Source organism: Thunnus maccoyii, chromosome 17 (assembly GCF_910596095.1).
Source record: "Thunnus maccoyii chromosome 17, fThuMac1.1, whole genome shotgun sequence".
NCBI classification, from domain to species: Eukaryota; Metazoa; Chordata; class Actinopteri; order Scombriformes; family Scombridae; genus Thunnus; species Thunnus maccoyii.
In genome coordinates this window covers 24931536-24958612 of record NC_056549.1, presented here as the reverse complement: position 1 = coordinate 24958612, position 27077 = coordinate 24931536, and the positions used below count along the sequence as shown (strand labels likewise).

The 27077-nt window shown below is 42.4% G+C and overlaps 1 protein-coding gene across 3 annotated transcripts in view; it reads left to right on the top strand.

The window, feature by feature from the left end:
• Positions 1 to 27077, top strand: part of enah (ENAH actin regulator) — a 130752-nt gene that overhangs the window by 87371 nt on the left and 16304 nt on the right. For all 3 annotated transcript variants that reach the window (XM_042390460.1, XM_042390462.1, XM_042390461.1), the window contains exons 4-6: positions 5524 to 5596; positions 19087 to 19394; positions 26153 to 26305. In XM_042390460.1, the coding sequence (XP_042246394.1) occupies positions 5524 to 5596; positions 19087 to 19394; positions 26153 to 26305 (534 nt within the window). The remainder of the gene's footprint in view (positions 1 to 5523; positions 5597 to 19086; positions 19395 to 26152; positions 26306 to 27077) is intronic.

Sequence of the window (27077 nt, the reverse complement as noted above, 5' to 3'; positions counted from 1 at the left end):
TTTAAAGGTGTACAATCAGGATATGGAGGCATCAGATCACAGGAGGATGAAGACCGGCTACTGCAACAAGAAGACTTAGATATTTCATCAAGAAATCTTTTTTTTTTCTTTATCTTTTTCTCGGTGGAACTTTGTGAGCTTTACAAACCTGCAGCAGTGTGGATGATGCAGAGCTGAGTCACAGGAAATTGAAAGCTCAGCTATGGTTTTGTATGTGAGCTCTGAGGATTGTACTGCAAGCGCTGGGCTGGTGGGGGCAGCTGGCAGCGGGGTGGCGGTTGCGCTGAGACCTGGCAACGGGTCAGACGGGGCCCCACATGGACTGTGGCGCTACGTTTGCTGCCAGAAGAGGCCTACGCTGACTTCATGTAGGTACACGACGGAGACGGGAACAAATATCCTGAGTTGTTTGTGGGAAAATATGTAGTAACTTTATTAGAAGTTGTAGAGGTAGGAGTTATTCATAGATACTCTTTTTAAGGTTCTCTCCTCTTGTTTTTTCTCTCCGTGTCTTCATGCTGAGGTGTATTTCAGTACCAGATAGTGATCTCATGAGCAGCAAATACAGTGGAGTCTTTTTTTCTCTGTCTGCTTTTGTCTGTGAATAGTTGGCTACCTCTCTTTAGCTTCACTCTCTTCGTCTCTCTTGCCCCGTCTCTGTCTCCTCTCTTTTTGTTTTTTTTTTTTTGCTTTCTTTCCCAGTATTGTGTCAGATAGCGGTTTTGGAAGCGGGCCAAGCATAAGTGCTATCCTCTTGGGTCATCGAATCAATTCAGATCTCTTAAGACGAGAAGGGAAAAATGACTGAACGTCTGTTTCGAGAAGGCAACTACTGTAAGGAGTTTAGACATTCAAATTTAAAAATGCCACAAACCCACAGTCCCTTATGTTGTTTAATAATAAAGATGGAGTAATAAAAGCTTGGTTTAATAAGAAAATCATGCCGGGCCTCCTGATCTGATCCAATCTCAAGACTTTTCTCCTGAGCAGCTTTCAGTGCTGCTGCCCTGCTATGCTGCTGTCTGTGTTCTGTCATTAACACATAAGCTGTATTAGAGCAGACAGTAACACAATTACACCCACAGGCAGCGGAAGATGGAGACGAGAGACCATGTCAGCAATTACACTCTTATTCTGGAGATATAGACTGCCTGTGGACTCGTCTTGATTCAATAGTATTTCAGTTCAGCTGATACAAGAAGGAAACCATCAAGATGATAATAAGATGAGATGATTTGAATAATCACGGCAGAGAGCTGGATGTAGAGATGGTAATTCTGTGCTCCATGGATATGTGACCTATTCTGTACATCAGCGTTTTTATTTTCTGCCTTTCACACCGCAGATCTTTATATTCAGGTCAAACTGTTCATATCACTCTAACTATGACAGTGGTTTCACCAATGTGTCCTGAGATAAATCTGCAGAAAATAAGATAAAACAAAATTCTTTCACAGTGGATTATTTTATTTTTGTTGCTATTTTCTTGTAAAACGCTGGACACTTTTACCTCTTCAGGCCTTTGAGTATCACTGTTCTTATGTCCACAAGACAACGCACAGTACACATAGATTTGTTCTAAGGGGTCACAAGCCAAAAAGGCTGTTGTTATCAATTAATCTATGAATTACTTTTCTAGATTGATTGTTTAGTCTATCAAATTTCAGAAAATAAGGACAAATGTCCCATAGAAGTTCCCATAGTTTAAGGTGTTGTCATCTATTTGGTTATTTTATATGAACAACAGTTAAAAAGCAAAAAAGGGATTCAAATTCTAATGATATGAAAACGCAAATCCACACATTGAAGCAGCTGTAACCTATAAATCGTATGCATTTTCATTTGATTAGATAGACTGTATAAAAATATGGACGTTGTTACCGTGACGTCACCCGTTGGTTTCTGAAGAGCAGTTTTGAAGCTCAAAGTGAGTCGCTCCGGCCGTCGCCGTCTTGGCAGTGCGTGACTCTGCCTAACTCCCAGCCAATGAAAATGGGCCTAGAAGCGGGCCGAATGGCTGAAACAAGCCACCTAGCGGCTGGCGGACCTGTCACTCAAAGCAGCCATGTCCTTCATTATGCATAACTTTACGGCTTAGTAAAATTTAAACGGGTGAGTTAAGATAAAAAAAATCACCCCCCGTACAGTTGTCATGAAAGGGGAAATTAGCTGTAAAGACCTAAACCGTTTTTTGAACCAAGCTGTAAACATGTTTATTTCTGCTGTAAAGTTGGGCATTTTAGCATGGAGGTCTATGGGGAATGACTCGCTTTTGGAGCCTCAAGTGGCCATTCAAGGAACTACAGTTTTTTTTTTTTACACTTCTGCATCGGCTCCATTTTACAGACCCAGAGGTTGCCGCTTGGAACATATACAGCTTGTATATGATCACATATGAAGATGCAAAAACACTTGAAAACTTGCTATTTTGCTCTGACAGGTTTGTGTGTGTGTGTGTGTACTCGTATGTCTATCTTTCTGAGGACCAATTTGAGTTTGAGACCTCGGGATTGAGGACTGTCCTCACTGTGGGGCAGACCCGTCATCCAGGGTCCTCGCAAGTATATAAGTACAAACGTGTGTGTGTGTGTGTCTATGTGTCATGATAGGCACCTGTTAAGTGGTGTCAGTGAGTCACCCACTCACTAAATGGTTTACAGTCAGCACACACACACACACACACACACACACAGGTTTGTACCTTCTGAACGCTCCATTGATCCGCAGCTTTCCTTAATGATGTTTGCTGCTCAGGGGTAAAAAAAAGTGCTTACATAAATACTGGAACCACAGACTGATGTAGTTTACCATCAACACTGACAGACCACTCTTTGCTGACTCAGCCTTTTTCTGTCACTGGCTCATTTTTTTGGCTCTTGCTGGTTTCTCCTGGCCGATGGTCCACATCACATGAGAGAAAATAAAGACTAAAGAAACACAAGAGAAAGTTCCAAAGTCATTGTAACCAAAAACCATGAAAAATAAACTACCCTTCAAAATGTATTGTCACACTCTTGTCAAATCATATAAGAAACCTTGATACCTCTAAGCTGACTCATGCATCAGGCGCCTTTTAATGGTGGTTATAAAGCCTGTGTCTTTATTGTTCGTCACTCTGTTTCCATTCAAGATGACTTTGTGTTCATCTTTTCATCTTCTTACATTTGTCTGGACAGTCACTCAGCTTTCAGGAATTCATTTTTTCCTGCTTACATACTTCTTGTAGCACAATATTTGTTTGATTTTACATATCAAAGTGTGTCCAGGTGTTGTGAACAAAAGTTATGTAAAATCTTTGGTCTCCAGGGGGAGCTGTGTGAAATCAGATGAAAGTGATGTCGCTTGAGTCGGCGTTGGTGGGGGATGAAGACTACAAGTTTGAAAAATCAAAAAAAATCTGGGGGTGTGGAGTTAGAAAGAAGTGAGACCTCTGTCGCCTGCTCTTCATCTTTGCTAGCAGCTCCAGGCTACATGAGCCACTTCTAGCATAACACACGCAAATCTGTACAGTTGAGTGAGTTGAGTTGCATTGTGGGTAATGTAGGTCTTTTATGCTATGAGAAAATTCTGCAAAACGTAGCATTTTTGGTGCTCAATACCGGTGACATAAATGTGTTCCCACTGAGGTTTAAAATGTTTTATATTCAATAAAGTAACAAGATAATGCATGTGAAACAGTAGCTAATGCCAAAACCAATAATAGTGTTAAGTGGGGGCAATGTGTCTGAGCACGTTGGTATTCAGAAGCAGTCGTCAGCCTGGCTGCAGCCCAGATTCTGCCTGTTTTATCTCTCTGTGACTCTGTCTGTGCGTCTGTCTGTCTCTACAGACAGTCTACACCACGCTGAATACTAATTGCAGTGAAAGCTGCTTCTCTTTCAGCTGCATCCAGATCCAGAAGCCTCTGGTTGATGTGTGTGTGTGTAAATGTGTGTACTTGTTTGGGACACACAGGGAGAAAGAGCACCATGTTGATCCATCTGGCTCTGTTCAGGTTTTGTAGAAACGTTAGCTCATTAGCAAGTGTAAATTAGACAGTGATGTCAGGTTGTCTCTTGTTCTCGTGCCAAAGGCTACTGAGGGTGTGTGAGTGTGTGTCGTCAGTGTTTCAGAGTTCATGCTAAGACTTTGCTTTTTTATTTGTACTTTTTTTTTTTTAACAAAAACTTGCTCTTAGTTGAATTTTGTTTAAGGGGGATAAACAATTTGTAATTTCCTCAATTCAAACCAACTGCTCAGGTACTACAGGTTCATAGGTTAATATAAGCTCTGATGTGAGATGTTCCGCCTGCTTGATATGGAAATCAGATGGATGCACAGGCAAGACGCTGTCTGAGCTTTTGTGTGGAGTCCATCCTGTTTCTGTAGGTGTCTTCAGTCTACTGAACATACAAAACACCACCACCTGCACCACCTGCACCACCAACATGTTTCTATCCATTTAGCAGAATAAAGCTTCTCAAATACATAAATGTTTTACAAAAACAACTTTACAAATCCTTTGCCTTAATACAATACTGTGTGAAATTAACAAAATGATGATTTAAATCAGGAAATATTTGGCTGAACAATAAGTAAATAATAGCAACTGTCAGTATTTATCAGTTGTGACACTTTGGACAGTTTAGTCTGTCCTCAAAAAGTATTGAAGTTCATAAAAATGAGCATAAAAGAAAGCAAAACCTACAGAAATACTGCCTACATGGTAATGCATCAATGATTTGGCTGCAGTACTTTTATGAATAAGTTCTATCAGGACACGCAAATCATTCTTTTAATCATTTATTGCAACATAAACATTTGTTGATTTGGAGCTTGTTGTGTCGTGGCTCTGCTCCTGCATTGCTCCAGGAACAAATCTTAGCAAGCTTGACACAGAGCGTCCCTGAGCTCTAACAGCCCCCCCAGGCAGAGTCTGAGATTCACAAACATCTGAATGAACACGAACACATAAAGAGAAACATTCACATAAATCTAGATGCAAATGCAGGAGCAGGATCTGCAGTGTAGCAGGCCAGGCAGTGGTGTGTGCAGCTGGACCGAATGCCAGATCTGATTATATGGCCTAGTTAGTGTTACGGTCATATATGTTTTGACCTTATATGAAACATGTGACTGCAGAACAACTTCAGCGCCTGCCTGAACGACTGCGAGGCTTTTTACTGCTAATGCTTGCAAAGGTTTTGACGGGGTTGTTGCTACTTTTACTAAAGGAAAGGATGTGAGTACTTCCTACCACTGCAAATAATTTTACCTGAGTAAAAAATACTATCCAAATACTGTGTTGCCATGACTACCAGCAGTATCTCAGTATCTTCTAGTGCGATAGCTGTTAGAAACGAGAAAGCGGTTTTACCAAGAATGGCTGTAAAGATAATAAAGTTACATTTGCACAGTTATTCCACCAGACACCTCGACACCTTGACTATTAAAACAGAGCACGAGGAACTGGATGCCAGTCAGGATGAGGGTGTAAGCTGAATGTCTAACCGGAGCTCTCTGTGTGTGTGTCGCCCTCTACAGGCCCCACATTGCCCAGACAGGGCCCCCAGGTCCAGAATGGCCCCACACCAGAGGAGATGGACCTGCAGAGAAGGTAAGGACCACACAAACACTTGTAACGGCAAAACAAAACATCTAAATACCTTCATTTAAAAGTGTTTAAATGTCTGTTCATCTTGGCAGGCATCATTGTCTCTTCCATCTCTCCCTCTTCTTACATTCTTTTTCTAAATGAATTCATTTCTGAAAAGTCTTTTTTCAGCTGTCTACTGTATCTATGAGTATCTCACACAGACTCATGCAGACAAAATCCTGCACACTCGCAGTTATTTTTCTTCCCCTTACAAGGCCACTCTCTCCCTCAGGTAATCATGAAGTTCTGGAACAGCTAGAAAACACATCACACACATATTTGCAATCATACACACACACACACACACACACACACACAGCTGTATTAATAGAGGCCAGCTGTTGGTTTATAACCTGTTGACCAGAACACTTGTTCAAGGATTTAATTAGAACGAATTTTCTTCACGCAAACACAGGAACACAGACACACACTGGACTGTGCTTACACACAGTGACACATGTCAGTACAGCAGGGCCACGTCATTGGTGGGGGCAGTTGGGAGGGGGGGGATGAGCGTTGTGTTTAATATTCACCCACACCCGATCCCAATACATCACCACACACGGACGTAAATAGCTAAGTTTAGTATCAGTTACATGAGCCAAACAATGACAACTGCTTTGCTCAGCGGTTCAGATGAAGGGAGGCTGCTGCTGCTGCTGCACACCACGCTGTCATATCAGAACATCAGTGTCTACCACATGCAGACAGATGATGAATTAAAGGAACAATCTGAATAAATCGTCAGTCTTCCATACAGGGAACGAAGGCTCACTGAATGGTTTGATGAGAATAAAAATGATTTTAATCATTTAATCATATCAAGATCTCAACCTAGTCTAATACCTACAGTATGGGAGATTTTGTGCTCTCAAAAAGCACCATCATCAAAACTCTGAATGAGAGAATATCTTTTAGAGGAATGAAGTTCATCCCCCCAAGAAAATGTCCACAGACTTGGAGAATCTAAACGGTATTATCACGATAATCATCAAAGTCTCCTGAAATCGTACTATTAGTGCTAAAATATCGTTGGATAAGTAAATGGATAGAAAGAAGAAATCAAAATGATTCATAATGATGAAGAGGAAAGTCCCAAACTGTTACTGTATAAACAGTCATCTTTATGTTTTAGAGACATGCAGTGAGAGCAGTGCATTGACTCAGCGGGTGCGGTGAACGCGGAGGCAAAAAAGTTGAATCTGTTTCAGTTTTTGCTGCAAGGCGTTGTGACATCATCGAGCAAGGCGCTGCATTGGCCAGTCACATACACGCAAGTCCACTTTCATGGTGGATTACTTTGTATTTCTACTGGTTACCGCACCATCATTGCAGTGAAAGATAAAATAGTCGCCACTGTGCTAATTTTCCAGAGTTGTAATAACCTGTCTGAGTATTATAAACTGCTCTACAGCCTTTTGGAGACTGATAAGCCTTAAAAGTCACATATGTGTAACTCAATCTGGACTTCCTGGTTAGTAATTCATGTCACGCCAGTACAGCACACCCCCTATATTGTTTTAATGCAGAGATGTTTACAGTCTGAATCCCCACTGGGGGAGACTGGGTGACAAAATCTACAATTCTCCTTCTGTGCAAAAATACATCTTTAATTTCTGAGGTTGATATGAAGCTTCAACCATCTGAGTTTTGTTTTCACCTTGCAAGATGACCTCTTGTTTGTTCTGGCCCGCCTGTGAGAAAATGAACAACTAATCAGACATATTGTAACTCATGCACCATCACACTCTGTTGTTTAGTACCTCTGTCCTGTCCTGCCCTCCTGCTCAATAGTTGATTCATGATGGAACTGGAACAAAGCACTGACACCGCCGGGGTTAGAGGTTAGATTTCCTTCTGGATCAGCAAACTAAAATATAGATTTTTCTAAAATACAACCCGTGTGCTCTGTTTCTGTCTTTCTCTTGACATTCTCACATGAGTAGTAAAGCATTCTTCGTGTGTGAGTCAATGCTTCTAATTCTGTTTAAGGTGAACTCGGATCTGCCAGGAATTTTACAGACTCTGTTGGTCTGATGGATCTGGCTGCCAGCCTTTCCTCCTCCTCCTCCTCCTCCCTCTACCCTTCTCCCTCCTTTCTTCTCCATTTCTTTCTTTTTTTTCCCCCGATCTCCTCCTTCCCTTTTTTGTGCTTTCTCACTTTCGACCTTTTTGTCTTTGTCTGGCTTCATTCATCTTTCTTTTCCTTCTCACCCCTCCTCCCGTCCCCTCCCTCTTCCCCCCTCGGTTCCGGTCAGAATCCATACTTAGCAGCGGATGACAGACAGGCAGCGAGTGGATCAGTGACTGAGGTCATCTGCTGATGCGCAGTCCAATATCAGCCCAGCCGGAGTGTGTGAAGAGAGGGTGGGGGGGGAGGGGGGGAGCCAGTGAGGGGTGTGTGGAGCAGAGCGCGAGCGGGATGAAAGAAGCGGAGGAGGGAGAGAGTAGAGTAGAAATGAATTGGCAGCACACTCTCATATCAAGCCTTCTGCTTCTTTAAAAGGAAAGCTAACATGCTATAAGCTTTGGAAGACGTCGGAACGTCTGTTGGGCCAACGAACATTTTCAGCTTATTTTTGAGCATCAGACGGCTGTTTCACATCTAATCACATCTAATCAGTCTTATCATTTCATGTTCTCTTTTCTAACATTCATTTTGATATTTGCACTATGGAATATGCCTCCTCACGTATTCACAGAAGCACATACTCCATTATGCTAGCGCTGAGTGGCTAGCAGTAGTGATCTGATGTATATAAAGGCAGCGACCAATGTCATTCATCATTTAAACTCCTTTTTTCTCCTCAGAAGCAAAGTTATCTTTAGTCACCAGATGCTAGTTAGCTGGGATTTCTGACTCCAACTGTCTGACAACCGTCACTGTAGGTAAGGTTGCTTATCTGTGGCTTTGCCTGGCAAACGTTTCATTACACCTAGCAAGCTAATGGTACCTGCAAGCCTTGCTGCAAACGCTTAGTCAGAGCTAGCTCACTTGACAATTATTAGCCCTGATAATTTCTCTCTTTTCTTTAGTACACCAGCAACTGGCTGACACAACTGGTAAGATGTCTCTGGCAGTGTAGTATAGAGATTCTGGCACTCGCCTTTGTACCTGCGCTAAGAAAATCTTCAACAGGTCTGCTCTGCGTGCCTCAGGCTTCCTGAGACAGTTAATAAGTGCAGTGTGTACACCCACCGTGCCTGGTTTACAGCAACGAGCCTTCATAGTAGACTGTAGACCTCCTACTCAGTGCGGTCGAGGAGAACAGCTCATAGCGCTGCACCTTTCCAACATTTCTAACTTATGAATGAAACTTGTGGTGAGGGGTTTCACATATCCAGATTTTGAGGTACATTGTGTGTCTTTGACGTTAATATCTCAGCAGATCTCTGTCATTTCTGTACAGACTAATTTACATCAAAAGTGTAAGGACAGACCAGCTTTAGTTTCTGGCTGTCTGGACCACTCCAGCTTGATTCGACAGTGACAGTAGGGATAGGGGTATGACATGCAACATCCATCCATCCAATGGTCACTTATACATTTTCAATCCATTGTTGTTTAAATACATTAATGTGTAAAAAGTGTATTTCTGATGTGGTCTACAGTCTGAGAAACAGCCTAAAATATGTGTCTTTCCGTCTCCGATGTTTTACAAAATAACTTCTAAACTGCCCTTTGACTCCGATTTTGAACTCAGCTATTGTTTTAGCTGTCTTACATCATTTTGTTGCAATGCTTTCTATCAGGATTGTGTGTCATACTGAGACATGTAGCCTTAAATAGAGACCAAGGAAGAGAGTAAAGAATCTGTGATATGGATGAGTGTTTACTAATGGGAGGGAGAGCAACTTTCCTCTTCTCCTCCTTCCTCAATGGCTCATTAAAGAAGATCAAATAACCAGTGAGTGGACCACCTCATACCTCAGTCACCACACATGTTCACCCAAACACATTCTTTCCTTAAACACACACTCATCTGTGTGTGTGTGTGTGTGTGTGTGTGTAGCCTCCTCTTGCTCACTTGTGGGCCTCCTTTCCCTGAGAGGAGTAAACATTGAGATCATTCATCTATGGGAAGGCTGGAAAATCTAAATGTCTCTGGAATGGGATTTTCCACAGGATCACATGACAGTAGGAAAATATGATCTCCTTTTCTTTCTCTCAGTCTGTCCTCCACCTCTTTATTCATCCTCTTCCTCCTCCATCTCTTCCTATAATCCTCCTTTTCATGGAAACATGGATAGAGGAAGAAGAGGCTGAGCCTGGCCGCGATGCTTCGAGGATGATTGAGTGATTGATGGAAATATTCACTGCATGTATGAGCGGATTCATCGACGGCTGGGGAGGTGGGGGGTGGGGTGTGTGTGTGTGGATAAACCACCTGTTCAGAAATGCAGGGTGCTATCCTCAGATTAAAAAGACATGAGCTGGAAATAATAGGCTGTGGTATAAATAGCCGCACAGCGCGTGGGAGCAAGGGAGTGTGCGTCGGGGTGTGCGAGCACGTTCGAGAGGGAGAGAGGAAATGTGTCGCATCGTCTTGAATGAAAGATGTAGATGTGGTAAAGACGGATGTGAGCGAGTGTGTATGTTAAATTTTCTGTCAGCTGTTAGCATTTAGCTGCCGGTATGAAGATGAAAACACCAGCAGCTGCTAACGGCAACATGTGCTCTGTTGTCACAAACACGTGTTGACATCTGCATATATTCTCAAATGAGAGGCACAGTTGTGGATATGAACACACACACACACACACACACACACACGCCTCTAAAACCAATATGCTTACTTGGCTTTGATAACAAGGTTGAGGTCTTATGTTAGTGGGACACACGACACATGGAGTGTGTGTGTGTGTGCGTAACAGTGTGTATATCGCACACTTGGACTGGATCCCCACTAGAGTAGGCCCATATGGTCCATCTAGGCTCCTGTCCATTCAGACGACATTTCCTGGTTCTCCGAGCCAATCATGCGAGCCGCTGAGTCCAGCTGGCCAACAGATTTTGCCAGCCTTCGGTGTCCCTGGAGATTTAGCACAGTTGTCACTTGTGGCAAAGTAGCAAAACCAGAATGTGACATAATTTTTGCCCCAAGGAAAAAACAATCCATATAGAACTGAAGACTATATTGCAATCATTGTGATATTTCATGATAAAAGAAATAATATTACACTGAATTGAATGAGCCTTACAACTGATGAAAAACACCAGTCATACCAAAAACAACTAAAGTATTTATTCAATATAAACGATAACTTAATATTTTTGTGACTATTGTTTTGTTTAAACTCATGAGCAGTAGGCACAGAAGGGGAGCAACATGTGCACTCCATTTTTTATTCAGTCATTTTTATTTAGTAGGAGAAGCACAGGTGTTACTAATAACATTTAACGACAGCTCTGTTCTATTCAAGTGTCCCCATAAACCATGATAGTGAGACAGTGAGCCAGCGTGTGCAATACGAGGACCCTGAAACTGAAGCAGCTAAACGGAATCCAAACATAATTCATTTTATTTACACCTGTGCGTTTTCATACTGCGACATGTCAAAATGTCCACAGTGAAAAAGGTTATATTTAAAAACTTGTATGAAATGCGTTCCCGCGTCGAATATTAAAATGTGGACGTGAAGTCGAGCTCGTCTGTCTCACGTAGCCGAAGGGAAAAGTCGGTAACACTGATATTTCCTGTGTTCTTTTTTAGTCACATTTTTTTGGTCTTCTAACTTTCATTTTTACGTCTTTGGACTAACACAGTTAATAAAGTACAAGTGACAAACAGTGTGCAGGACTCTCTGCGAGTGTTTGATGCTACGTACCTGCTAATAAGACTTGGTCGATATGGTGTTCATGACATCGGACTGACTGGAAACAGACATCCATAGCTGATAAGAACTAATGATGTATGTTAGAAATAGTAGAGGCCAGTAAGAATCTTGGCTGGTTAAAAATACAAGGCTCTTGTGGTGTTGATAAGTGGTGGGTTGATGGTGGAAACGGGATGATGGCGGCTCACAATGCAAGCGTGGAAAGCCTCTCCTGGCTGTCACTGCAATATAGACACCTCTCCAACCAGACTGCAGCTGAGCATGATGGTGTATTTTAAAACTGACCACACTACATTCTCACTTTCTTGTAAAAGGTGTTTCATTTTCGTTCTTTCCATATGCCGTTGGTCTATTTTTTGGGGGGGATACTGTTTTCCTCCTTGTTGAGTTTTGTTATCATTTAGTTTCTAAGATCTAATTCAGTCTTATTTTGGTTTATTATGACTGTTTTAAGTCAAACGGTTGGATGGATAAATCCACCAGGCTTATATTCACTGTGCAATTTGCAGTTTTCTTCAATTCTTGTTTATCATTTTATGTATAATTTTTGTATCTTGAAAATACACTCTTAACTGTTAAACTGAATGAATTAACAAGTATCAAGTGCCTTTGCCAAACCTTTTGATCGTCATACCCTGACAGCAAATCCTATTGTAACGTTATTTGCATTCTGCCTCTGCTGATGTTTCAGGGCTCTTAATTTTGACATTAAACCAGTTGGTGCTTCCAATATTACCCCACATCCTCTCTGACTCTGCCTCACAGTGTCTTGAACTCAGTCATAGTAAGTTGTTGCAAAGAGGAAGGAATATGTATGCAAGTGCACGCATGTGTATGTGCGTGCAAGGATTCAGGCTGTGCCACCACCCACGCTCCCATAGCAACGGTTTCCCCGGCAACTCTTGTCAGGAGGCGAGTGAGACGCGGGTTAAACGGTGCAGGAGGCTTTTCACAGCTTTGAATCCTGTGACGTTTTCCTGCAAGGCAGAGAGGGACGTGGAAGGAAGAGAAAGCTGTTTTAGTTTCACCCATGAGAGGCAGGAAATGCTTATTGTCAATAGTTCATAATCACAGCTCTGGAATTGTCATTAGACACAAGATTTTTTTTTTTAATAAGAAGATAACCTCCACTCAAGTGTGTCTCCTAACTACAAGTTTGTAATTTGTCATTATCAGTTAAGGTGAATGCCATTGGTGACATATGTGCAAGTGCAAAAAAAGAGCACAATAGTGATGTCCATACAAAACCTCCACTACCTCTGAAACCTCTGAAGCCCAGTGAGAAGTATACTGAGCATACAGGTGGACGGCAGAGAGAAGTTTCTATGGACACAAAGACGGTGAGACTGATCACTACTGGATTCCTTTGCAAGTGACGTGAATCCAACTTACCACAGCTGCTGTTCCACTAACTTTTTACAGCTGTCTGTCAAGCCTGTAGGGGGAGTATCACTTTATCAGGATTTCATGTACACTGACCATCTTGATTAAACCATTCTACAACCATACAATAGCCTTTCTCAGTTGTTCACTAACTTTTTAGTAGACTTTAAGTAGATGGTGCAACACAGCTAATTCGTCACAGTAGCTTTGTCCATTTTGGACCTGCCGGCTCTCCATTCCCTCGAAGGTCAGCACTGTCTAGACGGTTTACTATTGGTCAAAAGATCAAATTTGCGTGTCAAAGCTCAATTTGAACATTTTTGATTGGAATTCCATTCAGTTGGAATGAATTTGCTTTGAAATGTCACCATTTGAAATGCTAGAGTGTCGGAACCTTTACACGTGTATTTGTCAAGTCAAAATGTCTGCTGTGAAGAAGTTCTAATCAACTCCATATTCTTCTGCCAGGTCAAGTGTGCAGCCCCTGTAATGGTCTCCATATTTGGCCTGTCTGAGTTGTTAAATTGAGTGCACTTGTCCTTGAAAAACTTGATGATGATAAAGATCACAGCTATAACAATAAATGAATTATTACACAACAAGTAGCCTTAAGAAGACATTCTTTTAAGATTGTGTGCTAATGTTGAGACTTTCTTGGCATTAGATATGCCAGTATGTCTGATAAGAAATGAAGTAGAAACTATTACTATCTTAAATAACGGACACATAAATGAAAGTGACTTCAGGAGGGTTCATTCCCATCATATGTTCAGGCTGGTGTGAGTTGTAAGGATGGAGGTTTCTCATGTATGTACCATTTTTAATATAAGTGTGTTGTAAAGTTTTGGCAGCGAGAGAAGCTGCGCTCACTGCACAGGAATGTGAGCGTAATGCGAGCGCTGTGAAGGTGAGCATTACTATCGCATGACATCTCCTGAAAAGCTGCGCTGTGTTGTAAACTCAGAGACGTCCCCCTCCCAACTGCAGACTGGCTGTCCCACTGTAAGTCATCTGCAAGTACACAAGAACACACACACCGACAGGTCACTCCAGACAGGTTATTTTAAGTTTGTGTTCACATTGTTTAGGAATGTCATGATCTACTGCTCAGGGCAATGCAGTATGTGTGTGTTACATCATGAATTACATGGTCCAACCAGTGCTGAACATTTTTTATTTAAGCAGGAATCCCAAAGCAACTGATTCACAACTCTGTTGTCCTTTCACTGCTAATTTGGCCAATAGTCAAGGGTTTAAAAAGCCTCCGAGCTAAAAGACTTTCCTTATTGCCAGCTGAGAAATTAAGTTACAACACAGAAAACAACAGTGCAAGTAGACATCACAGTACAGCTGAGGTCTCTACTCTAATTAGGACAGATTCAGCAAGTAAACCCACTTCACCCACGGGTGTAATGAGAAAAAATGAGACGGTGCACAAGACAAATTACTCTGACTGCGTTAGTTCACATTTCTTTGTCAGAATTTGTACCAACAGCAAAAGTCTCACTGGAGATCAACAGCAGGGTAGTTTAAGTGTTCAGGAGACTGAAAGGTAGCAGGTTGTGGAAATGTCTCAGTATGAGATGCTCTGAAGAAGAGCACCAGCTGTAAGACACCAAAGTAACCAGATTTACTACAGTATTTCCTATATAGGAAGAATTTGAGTTGTATCTGTTTTCACTGTGCCCAAGGTGAAAAATAGTTGTGAATGTTAAACCTGCGATTAGAATCTAAAATTTAAGAAATAGTCAATTACTGATTTAATGATGATAAACCTCCACCAATGCTGCACAATACTCCAATTTTCTGTTCCACCTAAACCCATGAACTACCCCTCAGGTTAGATTTATTAGACCAATAAAATGCAAGTAGGATTTGTAATCAAGTCTTTGCACAGGTTTTGTTTTTCATATTCACAGCTAAAAAATAGTCATGGAATCAGTTGTTCATGAAAATATTTCTATATGTCTGTGAGATACAATACCATATAAACACAGGGAAACATGAGATTGTTTCACTGAACAAATACTCTTGGTTCTATAGATATTTTGAAAGATTATGCCTGAAGCTAAGGGAGTATTTCATTATTTCTCAATAAATACAACACATTGAAGTCTTTAGACGACTGCTGACTTCAGTACTGGCATCTAACTTTTAACTAACTATTGCAGTACAGTGAGTTAGTGATGATGTTAAAGCACAGGTTGGGACATTGAGCTCTGGTTTTAGTTCTGACAGCTGAAGTTCCTCTGTAGTTTACTCTCAACAGATTTACTGGGCTCTTAAGTAAAAGACAAGTCTACGTTGCCTGTAGATTGCATCACCACTGCCCCATGTGAACTTCCGCCCAACTCGTGTGTGTGCTGCCACAGCCATTTCACTCCATTTAGACAACAACCGACTCCCTAACCGGAAAAATCGTCTCCTCTTTCATCCCTCAGCAACCACAATGGAGTGGTTGTAAACTCCACCGGCCTCTTTCACTGTTTTACAAACCACATATGGATTCTGAACAGAGAAGATGGCGGGTTACCTGCCAACGTCGCTGGTAGACAAATCGTACCAGCTGCACCCGGCTACGGCCTGCCAGCATTTGGCTGCTGGCTGTTGGCGGTGAAGCCATCTTTGCACAGCGATCTGAATGAATAAAGGATGTGAAACCCTTCTGATCAGCCCGATTACACTGATTTTTACTTCCATCGCCCCATTACATCATGTGCTGTATTTAATCATGAGGATGTTCTGCTGCTGTTGGATCCCGCAGAGACTCATTTGCTATCAGAGAGAATATATTACTGTAGATGAGGGAAGCCCCCAGAGGAGCTGCTGTAATCCACAGAGGCATGGCCCTGCCGCGCCTCCATCGGCCCTGAATCCAGGTTACCCCTGCGTTTCTGTAATTACACCAATGGGAATCCCTGTATATCGGGTCAGGACGGTGCCAGGGTGTGGATAATGTTGAAGGTTATTTCTTATTTCTTTCACGCTTTCACAAATTCTCTCTCTCTCTCTCTCTCTGCCAATGCAGAAAGAAGTGAGTTAGATGAATACGCTCCAGTAAAGATAGGACATGAGAGTGAGGGAGGTCGAGGCATATCAGGCATAAACAGAGAATGTTGTTCTTCACACCTCTCCTTTTTGCATCTTATTGGTCGGAATAATCTGGTGGAGCAGATAGGTGGATCTGAGTCTCTGAGCTCTCTGCAGCCATATCACGGCTAAGCTCCTGGGTTTTATGGGAATTAACTTGAGTGCTGCTTATATTCACTTTAATGAGTCATAATGCAACCAAACACTGCGTTAGGTAAATTCACTGATTACATCCTTCTCCTCGGGGGGAAAAGTGTGTAAAGGTGGCTTTTAAAATGCTGCCTGATTGTAAAAAGACTGATTTAATGACTGACTTTTTCTTTGTTCAGAATTCTATCATTACCTACTTGATTATGTTTAGATTCTGGTGCTAGAAATGAAACATATTTCACATATTTGTGATAGCTGAGACTTATCTGACACTCATTCCAGAGAAAAACATCCCAAGGACGTTTTTGTTGTATCCTTCACTGCCATCTTGGAAGTTTCTGCAGCCAGAAAATCCAAATTCAGACAAAGTGGAGGTAGACTGGATGGAGCTGAGGAGTACTGAGCAAGTAACATCCTACAAGACTTTTCATGTCAGTTAAGCAAATATGATCTAAAATATGCACATTTTTACATCTTAATGTATTCTTAATGTAACTGATTTTAAAGTGAAATTGGAAAAGCCAGAGAATAAAGCCAGAGTTGTATCAACTTGAAGGAAGATCAGAATTACTCCAGGACTAACTGAAGGCTTAAATCAATATGGATCAATGTGTTTTGTGAGTGGTGAAGCTAACAAGCAGTGATGTAAACAATGCAGGATTGATTCTCTAAAAATGGCCTTGCAGATATTTTCTTTTGAAGGAAATGCATTCAATATGTTAGTTGGGTCTTAAGGACATATGTACATGATGTGTTTTGGTTAGAATACTGAATTGTTAAAAAAAATCAACCTTTAAACCAGTGTGGCAGATTCAACTAAAGATTAATGCTGTCAGCGGACACACATGGATTATTTGGACTATGTCAAAAACATAACACAAAATATGCCAAACTGCTCAATGAACTTTACCAAAATAAATATAGTCTGAAGTCATAAAAGATTCCTACTTTAAATGAGGAGCTGTCTGATCAAATGAGAAGTAAACAAGCCTCTGACTAAGCATTTGATACAAACCTTCGACGCTTCGACACTCGATATTTGGATGAATTTTGGTCAGTTTATGAACAGTATTTAGATTAGATTCCCACCCCTGTCAATGAGTAATAATAAAAATGTATAATACAATACAGGTGCCACTTTTTAAACCAGAATTAAGTCCATATGAAGTCCTACTGCTGGTTTATTTTATACCTTGCATGGGAAACTATCCCATTATGTGCCACTTTTCAATGATGACCCAGTTTGTACCAACCGGTGCCAACTTTGTATAATCTTAAAAATCACCATCATGCTGAATTAGGGCTAAAATCTGGCCTTAAACCTTTGGTGCTTTCTTGGTTTTTAAGTCACCTGCAGTCTTTGATTTGCAAAAAGACAATGAAATGTTGTGCAAAGTGCATTTCTGAAGCGTTTTTAACATAAACTTCATAAGTGTGATGTCCTGAACACACCGTGACCACCATGATATCACTGTATGTATGTATGTGTGTGTGTGTGTGTGAGAGAGAGAGAGAGAGAGAGAGAGAGAGGGAGAAAGTTGGCTACAGTTTGCACCATCTCTCTCCTGGTTTGTGTGATTTATGAATGTAATGCTCCCTCATTTACAGCCAGTGCAATTTATGAGCCGGTAAATCACAGAATGTTACAAGACAGTTGATGCTTTCCAATTAAATGAAAGATTTCCTGGGAACCCGGTCTGTGTGAACCTGACAGATTATAACCTGCATCCCCCCCCCCCCGTGTTTCATTTCTCTCTCGTGTCCCCCCTCATTCACACCAACACACACACACCCTCTCTGTAATACATTTGTTCATAAAACCCTTCACACTGTCTCTCAGATGTTATGATTACAGTCGGATCATGTAGCTTTCATTTATACATCTACAAGACACTTCTCTATCAGTTCATGTGAGTATGGATGTGTACTGTTCTGCTATATATTGTATATTTATAAGCTCTGCTGTTTTGCCGCCATTTTTCCTGTGAAGACAGAAATCTGTCCTCACATTTTTATTCAGTCATTCCTACATCTCTCCATGGAATAGTCTGTTGCAGATATAAACTCTGTTGGCAGTTATTCTTATTTATGTCTTTTTTTTTTTCTTGTATTTTTATATAAACTGCTGCAACAACAGCCCAGTTTCCCCACAGGGATCGTTACAGTACTTGGAAATGGATGTCTCTCTCTATTATGCTTTAAGTCATTGTCACACATGTCGACTCGCACACACACACACACACACACACACACACACAATTGGATATACTGCTCACACTGTCAGTATCCTCTCATCTCTCTCTCTGTCTCTCTCTGTACTGCTGCTACTGCAGTTTCACACACTTCTCAGTCCACTTCTATCTCCTGCTGACACCTAGTGACCAAACCCGGAGCTGCACATGTAATTTGTGCTGAACCCCTGCAGGAAAAACCTCCATGAACACACCATATGTCAAGATAATTAGCATCACATGGAATGATTTAGCATAAAATTAAAAAAAAAAAAAAGAACAAATGAAAGTTTTTCTTCTTGTCTCTATTTTGTTGAACTCACACTCTTTGCTGATTTGTTTTTTCACTGCAGCCAGAGGAAGCCACAGGCAGTCCTCAACTCAATGTGTGTGTTTTTAATGGGCCCAAATTTTAGCCAAGCTGGCTGTGGTTGCATAACAGCGTGGCTATTATGCCCAGCAGCAATTATTATATAATAATGTGTCTTATGTAATGACAACAGTAATTGCCTGTAGGTCAGGGAGGTCAAGACAGGCTCCAAATTAATGAACTCCTTTTTATTTATTCTGCCTCTTTTGTTCTAATTCTGTCTCCACTTCATTTAAAAAAAATCTTTAACCTACTCAACTATTAGTTTTCTACTTATGAAGATCTGTTTTACTGATGTGAATCTTCAAAATACTTGATATGTTGTGAATTGTGCAACATTGTTCTCACTTCTTCTTCTGCTTTTCCTCTCTTCTCTTCTCCTCCTCCAGGCAGCTTCAGGAGCTGCAGAGGCAGAAGGAGATGGAGCGGGAGCGTCTAGAGCGGGAGCGCCTGGAGAGAGAGCTGCAGGAGCGCGAACGACAGGAGCGTGAACGTCAGGAACGGGAGCGTCAGGAGAGGGAGGCGCAGGCGGAGAGGGAGCGACTGGAGCGGGAGCGCCAGGAGCAGCAGGAGCGCACCGAGCGTGAACTGATGGAGAGGGAGAAGGCGGAGAGAGAGCGGTTGGAAAGGGAGCAGCAGGAGCAGTTGGACAGAGAGCAGCAGGACTGGGAGAGAGGGAGACGCATCTCCAACGCCGGTGAGTGGTGCACTTTGGTTTACTGATTATACACACATTCACACACACTTGCATATGTACCAGGGTTTGGGGGTTTTTGGTTGGTTTTTGAAGGCCAGTGCTGAGACTATTGGACTGAACTCAGGATTTACATCTTTTTCCTAATCTGTAATATAAAGCAAAAGGATCATAAGAAGGCTTTAATGCTTGCTTGACTTGTTTTACTGATCCTGTAAGAAGAGTAGCTTCACTAGTGTGGTCCATGAAGACTGTATCAGTTAATAATCTCATTAGTGACTATTATAATGTTTTAATTAGGAACTTAATTCCTTCTTGATTTTCTCTTTGAGATATTTTCTGGTATTAATCTTGTGGAAAAACTGTGATGTGGAAATTTGGACTGAGTTGAATTTCAGTGTGTTCCAGCTCCATACTACATACTGACTGTACAGTACATACTATACACTTACTGTTTTAGTCGACTGTTTTTGCAGCTAGTACACAATCTTAACATTTTTATAATAACAGGTACACAATTTAATACTTTGTTTTTTCTGTGATATTCCATCTAGATGTTTTAGCACCTTGCACAGTTTGCTCTTATTTCTTTGCAGCTGTGATCAGTTCCTCTATTTCCTTTGTATTGTGGGACAACAGTGTGCATCACCAGCACACTCAAAAGTGTTTTTAGTAGGGATGCACGATAATATCGGCACGTCATCGGTAACGGCTGATAAAGGCTTTAAAACGAAATATCGGCCCGAAATGAACATTTCTGCTGATATGACAGGTGGCTTCATCGCCTTCTCCTCCGCCACCGCCTGACTACGCTTCCCTCCTTGGACTGTTTCACCCTGACGGTCCCGGCAGGTGTGTCGGGCAGCTGAATAAAGTGGAAGCTGTGAAAGAAGCATCGGGGCCATCAGGGTGAAACGGTCCGCGAAGGAGCTGCTGTGTTCAGCTGCACACCTCAGCTGACAGGATGTACCGCTGTTTGAGAAACTTCTTCTTCTTTTTGGTTTATGACAGCAGGTGGCAACAGGCGTATCAGGTGCATTACCGCCACCTTCTGCTTCGGCGTGTTGAACAGAGATTAAACTCTACACATTAATCCTGTCTGTCTAATAAACTCCAATAAAGCTCTACTGCTCCTCCCACTTGGCAGGTTCATTAAAGTTTTAATGCTGAGCTTCTGAACTCCAGTCCTCCTAAGTTCTTCCTTCATATATTGTCTTTCTTGATCGTACTTAGTACAATCTATGATCTCGCATGCGTAATAGTCTCCTCAGCCAAGTGGAAACTAAATATGTGCATATATCAGTATCGGCAAAAATGAGTTGGAGAATATCGGCATATGAAATATCAGCAAAAAATCCAATATCGTGCATCCCTAGTTTTTAGTCTGTATACTGAGTTTTTTCAATTATTTACATTATCTGCTGATTTTTTTTTTCTCAATTCATTTCTCATTCAATTATTCATCTATAAAATTGTGAAACATTTCTATCTCAGTTTGTCAGAGCTCAGTTTGACGTCTTCATATGTCTTGTTTTGCTCAATCAATAGTCCAAAGACATTCATTTACAATGATATAAAACAAATCCTCACATTGAAGGAACCAGCCAGTTCTCGGCATTTCTAAAGTAAAATGAATTATCAAAATAGTTGTCAACTAATTTTCTGTCGACTGACTTATCGACTAATGGTTTCAGCTCTAGTGTGTATTATGGAACTGGGACACAGCATCTGTCTATGGCAGCAAGTTGGACTTGAACTCTAAAAATGTTGTCAGTTATTTAATAGTCGCAACTACAACAAGATTCAACTGAGATCAAATGAAAAACATCTAAGTTTATTCCTTGTCTGGTAAACCTTCTGAGCATAATGATTTTAGGAAGGTGCTACTTGGGTAAAACAAGGATCTCACACACAGTTTAGTTAAACCATGAATTAGCAACCATCATACTTCCAACACAGAGAGCTGTGGATGCAGGACTGGAGGCATGTCAGGTATATTCCCCCTGACTGGAGAGCCTTTCCAGTTCACACTAGCATTGTCAGCTACTCCTGTTAAGCTACAGTATGGCCCGCACTCTGCTCCTCTGCCCATAGGCTGGACAAGAGCTCTGAACAGATTGCTAAGGCACTGGGGGGAAATGAATGTGTTATTAGTCCTTGCACATGAGTTTATGAGTGAATGCTAGATTTTAGAATGTCATTAACACACAAGCAGCATTCAGCAGGTGGGAAGACACTCTGATTGTAAACCAGAGCTGTCATGGATCAGGGTTTGGTTATATAGGAAAATAAGTCGGTTTCAGGACTGGGTCAGTAGGGAAGGCCGTGTTGTGTGGCACGCTTCAGTGCCATGTTCGGCTTATTAGCATATGCATGCATAACCACACACACACACACACACACACACAGGCAGGCAGACACAGTTCGGTGGTGTTACTCAGAGACTAAAAATACATCATCAGGGAGAATGCTGGTGAGACCCCCAGGGATGAATGTGTGTGTTTGTGTGTGCGCATGCATGCAAAAGCCTTAGGATTAAAGGGAGGGGTTGTTTCACACATCATACACAATAACACACAGGAATGCAGGAGCACACACACACACACACACTCACATGCATGTTCTGTTTGAACATATGAGGCTGTGGGGTTTGATGTGAGGTCATGTTTAACATGTAACACTTTTTAGTCCTCTGTTTCTCTCTTGCAGGATAACTGTGTGTATTTTACAGTATGTGTCTCTCAAACATCAGCAGATGCAGTGTTTGCCATTCACAAGTTCTGCACGAGGAAACCAATAAATCCACTGAACACATTACTCTGAAAAAGTGTTTGCTACTAACATCTGGTGATCTTGAGTGTCTTAGTAACTGTGAAAGCTGCTCGTTCGCTGTTTATTCGTCAAATCAAGAAATCAACAGACAAATGTGTTTTTTCAACATGTCCTCACTACCTTCCATTTTTCTGAACCGACTCCTTGTTTTGTTCTATTTTTCATTTTGTCGCCTGAGAATGCTAATTAGCATTGTTAGCATCTTCCTTTAGAAACACAGTCGTAGTTTAACATTCTCAAAATTTTTCAGTCTTTGTTATTGAGAGAAAAGAAGGAACTTATGCATATTTTTCCCGCTCAGTGAAAATGGGAAAGTGACACTTTTCAAGGATTTTTCAATCTTTTTCAAACATTTCAAACATCTGCTTCACACAGCAGCTGTGTGTGTGTGTGTGTGTGTATGTGTGTGTTAGTTTTTTGGCCCATAATTGTGAGAATTTATGTTACTTTTCATCTCTGCTGCACAGAGTGTTTTCAGGCACACACGGGTGTCACTTTTTTAAAATTAAAATTTTTAAATTTGAAAGTTTTTTGGGTGGATCTACTCGACCACCTGGCTCTTTCTGTTTGGCTTTTTTTTAGCTGTTTTTTCATATATATAAATGTTAAAGTCGTCCCAGAATCCAGTCGGTTTAGCACATAGGAGCTTGGCTGCAGTATGGCTTTATTGTCTTCTCATGTGTGTGCATGTACGCTTAATATTCTTGTGTGCACGTGTCCAGCTCTCCGTGTAATCGGTGTGTTCTGGTCGTGTGTTGATTATTGTGGAATGGCAGAACAAAGCTGGGGCCTCTCGGTCACATGACCGGCCCAGAGCTACAGACGGATGAGGAGAAAGAGAGAATGAAAGAAGAGGGGGTGGTGGAATGATGAAGAAGAAGAAGTACGGAGAAGGATGGAAAAGGTCAAAGTTGAGTGGAAGATGCGGAGGACGAGAGGAAAGGGAGGAGTGAAGCTGATGGAAATGAAAGTGAAATAGTTGGCAGGAGAAAAGGAAAGACAGAGGAAGGAGCAAAGCGTGAAGGGAAAGTCAGGGTTAATGAATGAGAGACAGTAAGAGAGAGATTGTGTGTGTAGTGGAGTGGAAGTCTGGATGAGCGTTGATTCCAGTTAAAGAGGATAAATGGTAAATGCAGCATGAGATGTCAGCTGGGAGAAGCAAAAAAGAAGTCGTACAGAGGAGAGGAAGCTGGAAAAGAGCCAGACAGTCTTACAAATCCATCGGTTTCACTGTCTCGTGACTGTTGGTTAGGTGTTCATTCCAGTAGTGTTCCTGCTATATGTGTGTGTGTGTGTGTGTGCGTGCATTTGACCCATGTCTGTGAGTAAATGTATGATTTATGTATGTTAGGTTCCCCTTGCAAGAGGGGAAAATCAATGAAATGGCACTTTTCTAGCTGTTGAAAAAGTCTTTCAAGTAAAATCTATTCATTTCTCATGAGTCTGGATCACAGAGGCTAATTTACTATTTTAATTGGAATGAAAAAGGACAAGCGACCATACAACGTCTGTAAGGAATGTTATGTACATGTTCTGTCTCCAAAAAGTGTACAGTGTCAAACTAAACCCCGAACAAAAAAATTAAATCCAGTGTGTGAATAAGGTCTGAAAAAAATTGTGTAGCATTACATCACTCGTAAGGAGAAGTGGAGCAGAAGGTTAAGAGAGGATTAACAACTTAACACACAGAAAACATATGGCAGGCCAATACAACACCATCCAGGCTATGCTAAGCGCTTCAGTAGCACTTAAACAAACACAATCAAGGTAATTAGTTAGAGGGTTAGACTCAGCCATGACACACACATTAAAAAGCAGATCAAGGATTTAAGACAAAATAACCCCAAGGTTGTCTTCTGTTACCCTCATCACAAAGAATAACAAAGAACTGTTGAATACTCTAAAGATCTGTAGCTTAATGGCACAAGAATGCCACATAACAAAAAGAGTTTATAATAGATTCAAACTAACAACGCTGCTATCAACATAACCAAACAGAGCTTTAATTATTCATCCCTTAGAGAGCTGGCTCTGGCAGCATGAGAACCTGACACTGGTAACCAGCTCTAACACTGGAGCCATTGTACTGGCAGGTTACAGTAAAAGATGAGGACACCCAGTTCATATGAAAAAAACACAGAGGACAACAGATGGCATCCATACTTTATTTTAATAGGTCTTGTTGTAGAAGGTTGACGTTACTAAAAACATTACATGAGATAGCAAAGAGGAACTATAGCCAGCAGGAAACATGCTGCTGCCTTTTGTGTGTCTTCACAGCTCCCAGGATTATGAAATATAGTGAAAGGGAGATTTTAAAAAGTTGATTATCAAATCAAAACGCATGTATTCTTTGACTAAGACATTATACCGTCAATGTATTTCTTCTCCCTGCTGTAATAAACTAGAAGTAGCTTTATGGTACTCTGCTCCAGCAGTCATTGAATCCTCAGTATCATCAATAAAGGTCATTGTTGAAATAGACAATTCATGTAAAAATAAGGCCAACAAAAAGTCAAAAATCAGCTGCAAGTAGTTAAATGAGCTTGAAGTGCTGGCTGTCAGTCCTGCTACATACCAGGAGTTCTACTGGAGCGTTTAGAGACTGGAAGCCTTGCAGCAGAAACACACCAACTACATTTACATGAAGAGCTTGTTTCATCATCGAGGGTGATTTGTTGGTTGTGTTATACTTTACACAGCTTCAACTGTTTAAAGGGCTCACTTTATTTTGATAAGTGAATCAATAACTGATGCATGTCGGGTTTTTGGATGAGTTTAGTTCAGTTTAGACATTCTGTGGTGTTTTGGCCCTTTACTCATTAAACAGGCGTGATGACGGTGGGGATGAGGTGCATCTCATTGGATGTTAAAATGGGCGTGTGTGCTGTGTGGTTAACTCTTGCTCCTCTGAATTTTCCTCCTCAGTCCATTCCCCTCTTCTTTCAGTGAGCAAGACTGTGAAAGTTTTGTGTCTCTGGCTCTGTCCACAGCGCTAACACCTGTCCACTAACATAGTAGCATCACCTCAGCCCACCAAAAACACACACACCCTTGGAATAAAACTGTGGTTTAGCTCTGTGCTGGTTTTTCCTGCTTCATCTGCCCCCTTCTCTTTTTTCCTCCCTCCCTCCTTCCTTCTCTCTCTCCTGACCTGCTGTCTCTCTCTCCCGTGTGCACGACGGCTGCTTCCTTCCTGCCTTCTTTCCTTCCTTCCTTCCCTTCTGTCCTGTCTTGTCCTTCACCTTTTGGTTTGTCTGTTGGTGTGCGGTTAGCCTTCGAAAGCACCCTGTACACTCCCACGCCACAGGAGTACGGCAGGACGTCCTCCACACCCGCATCTCCATCCACGCCCAACTACCCGGCTCCCGGGACGCCATCGCCCTCCTCCACCACACCCCCGACCCCGCCTCTAAGGCACTCGGCGTCCCGATTCGCCACCTCGCTCGGTTCTGCCTTCCACCCAGTCCTCCCTCACTACGCCACGGTACCCAGGCGACAGCAGGCCTTTCCTCAAGCCCCGCCTCCTGCTCCTGTCCCCGCCCCCAACCCAGCCCCCCCGCCTCCACCCAAGTCTGTGGTGTGGTCCGCGTCCAACTTCACGCCCTTGCCGCCCTCACCCCCCGTCATGATAAGCAGTCCCCCAGGAAAGGCTACAGGCCCGCGACCGCTCATCCCCATCGCAGCACCTTCCCCTCTCACCCAGAAGCCACCGTCACCGTCCCCCAACGGCCCACCCATGTTCCCCGCACCTTCCCCGGTCACCATCTCACACAGCCACACCCCTATCGGCATCGCCTGCCCCACCCCGCCTCCCCCGCCCACCCCGCCCCCGCTCCCCTCCCCCGTGGCTCCCCCTCCGTCCTCCTCCTCCGTCTCGTCTCCCCCCTCCTCATCCCATGCTCCTGGTGTGCCCTCTCCCTCCACAGCGCCCCCTGCTGCTGCAGCCGCCGCCGCCTCTGCTGAGCACCTCTCCCTCCCTGTGGGCCTGGGCCTGTCGGGGCCGGGGGAGCCGGACACAGCCGCAGGCCCAGAGCCCTACCCACTTCAAGGGGGCTTCTCTTCTCAGCCCCAGCCCCAGGGTAAGGCCTCCAAGTCCGGACTCTTCTCTCTTTCTCACTGCCTCTCTCCCCTCTGTCTTTCACTGCTTTTCCACTCACACACTAATCGGGGGGCGGGGGGGGGCTGTTCAACAGTGTTGGATATGTTACTTTGCTACTGAACTGGCCGCACCACAAAATGAGTCCCATAATACAGTCTGACCTCAGAGGAGTTTTACCTTTCTGTAGAGGAAAGCGTCGGTCCTGGCTGCTGTAACCTGACTCCAGATTTAGTCTCATCACCAATCCTGGCCGCAGTTTATGGCCTTAAAACAGCTGTTATGGTGACTATTGTGGGATCTCCTGGTGTAGTAGTCACTGTAGCTCAGGCCTGTCTAACTTCTTTGTCAGTCTTCTCATAAACTCTATGTACTGTACGTCCATGTGCTTGCTGCTTAAAGGTCTGGCTGGCTGACTGTTCATTGGATATGAATTATGTCTGGTCTTTGAGCATGGCATGTCTGTCTCTTGGCTAAAATAGAAATCTGTTCTTACTGTACGTGGATACAGATCTCTGACTTAAGTCTGTGGAGAACCACTGCCTCTTTCATTTCTTGGTTGTTTTTCTTTTGTCAATACATCGCTCAACCAAACTTCAACGTTTTTTTTTCCCCCACAATTTGATTCTTCACTGTGTGTCCTGCAGTCAGTGCGCAGTCCGTCAAACTTACTGTTATCCCCCCTCCTGCATCCGGTCACTCAGGAGACTCTCTGTTTGAGTCATCAGCTGTCTGCTAGATTCAATCAAATTCTC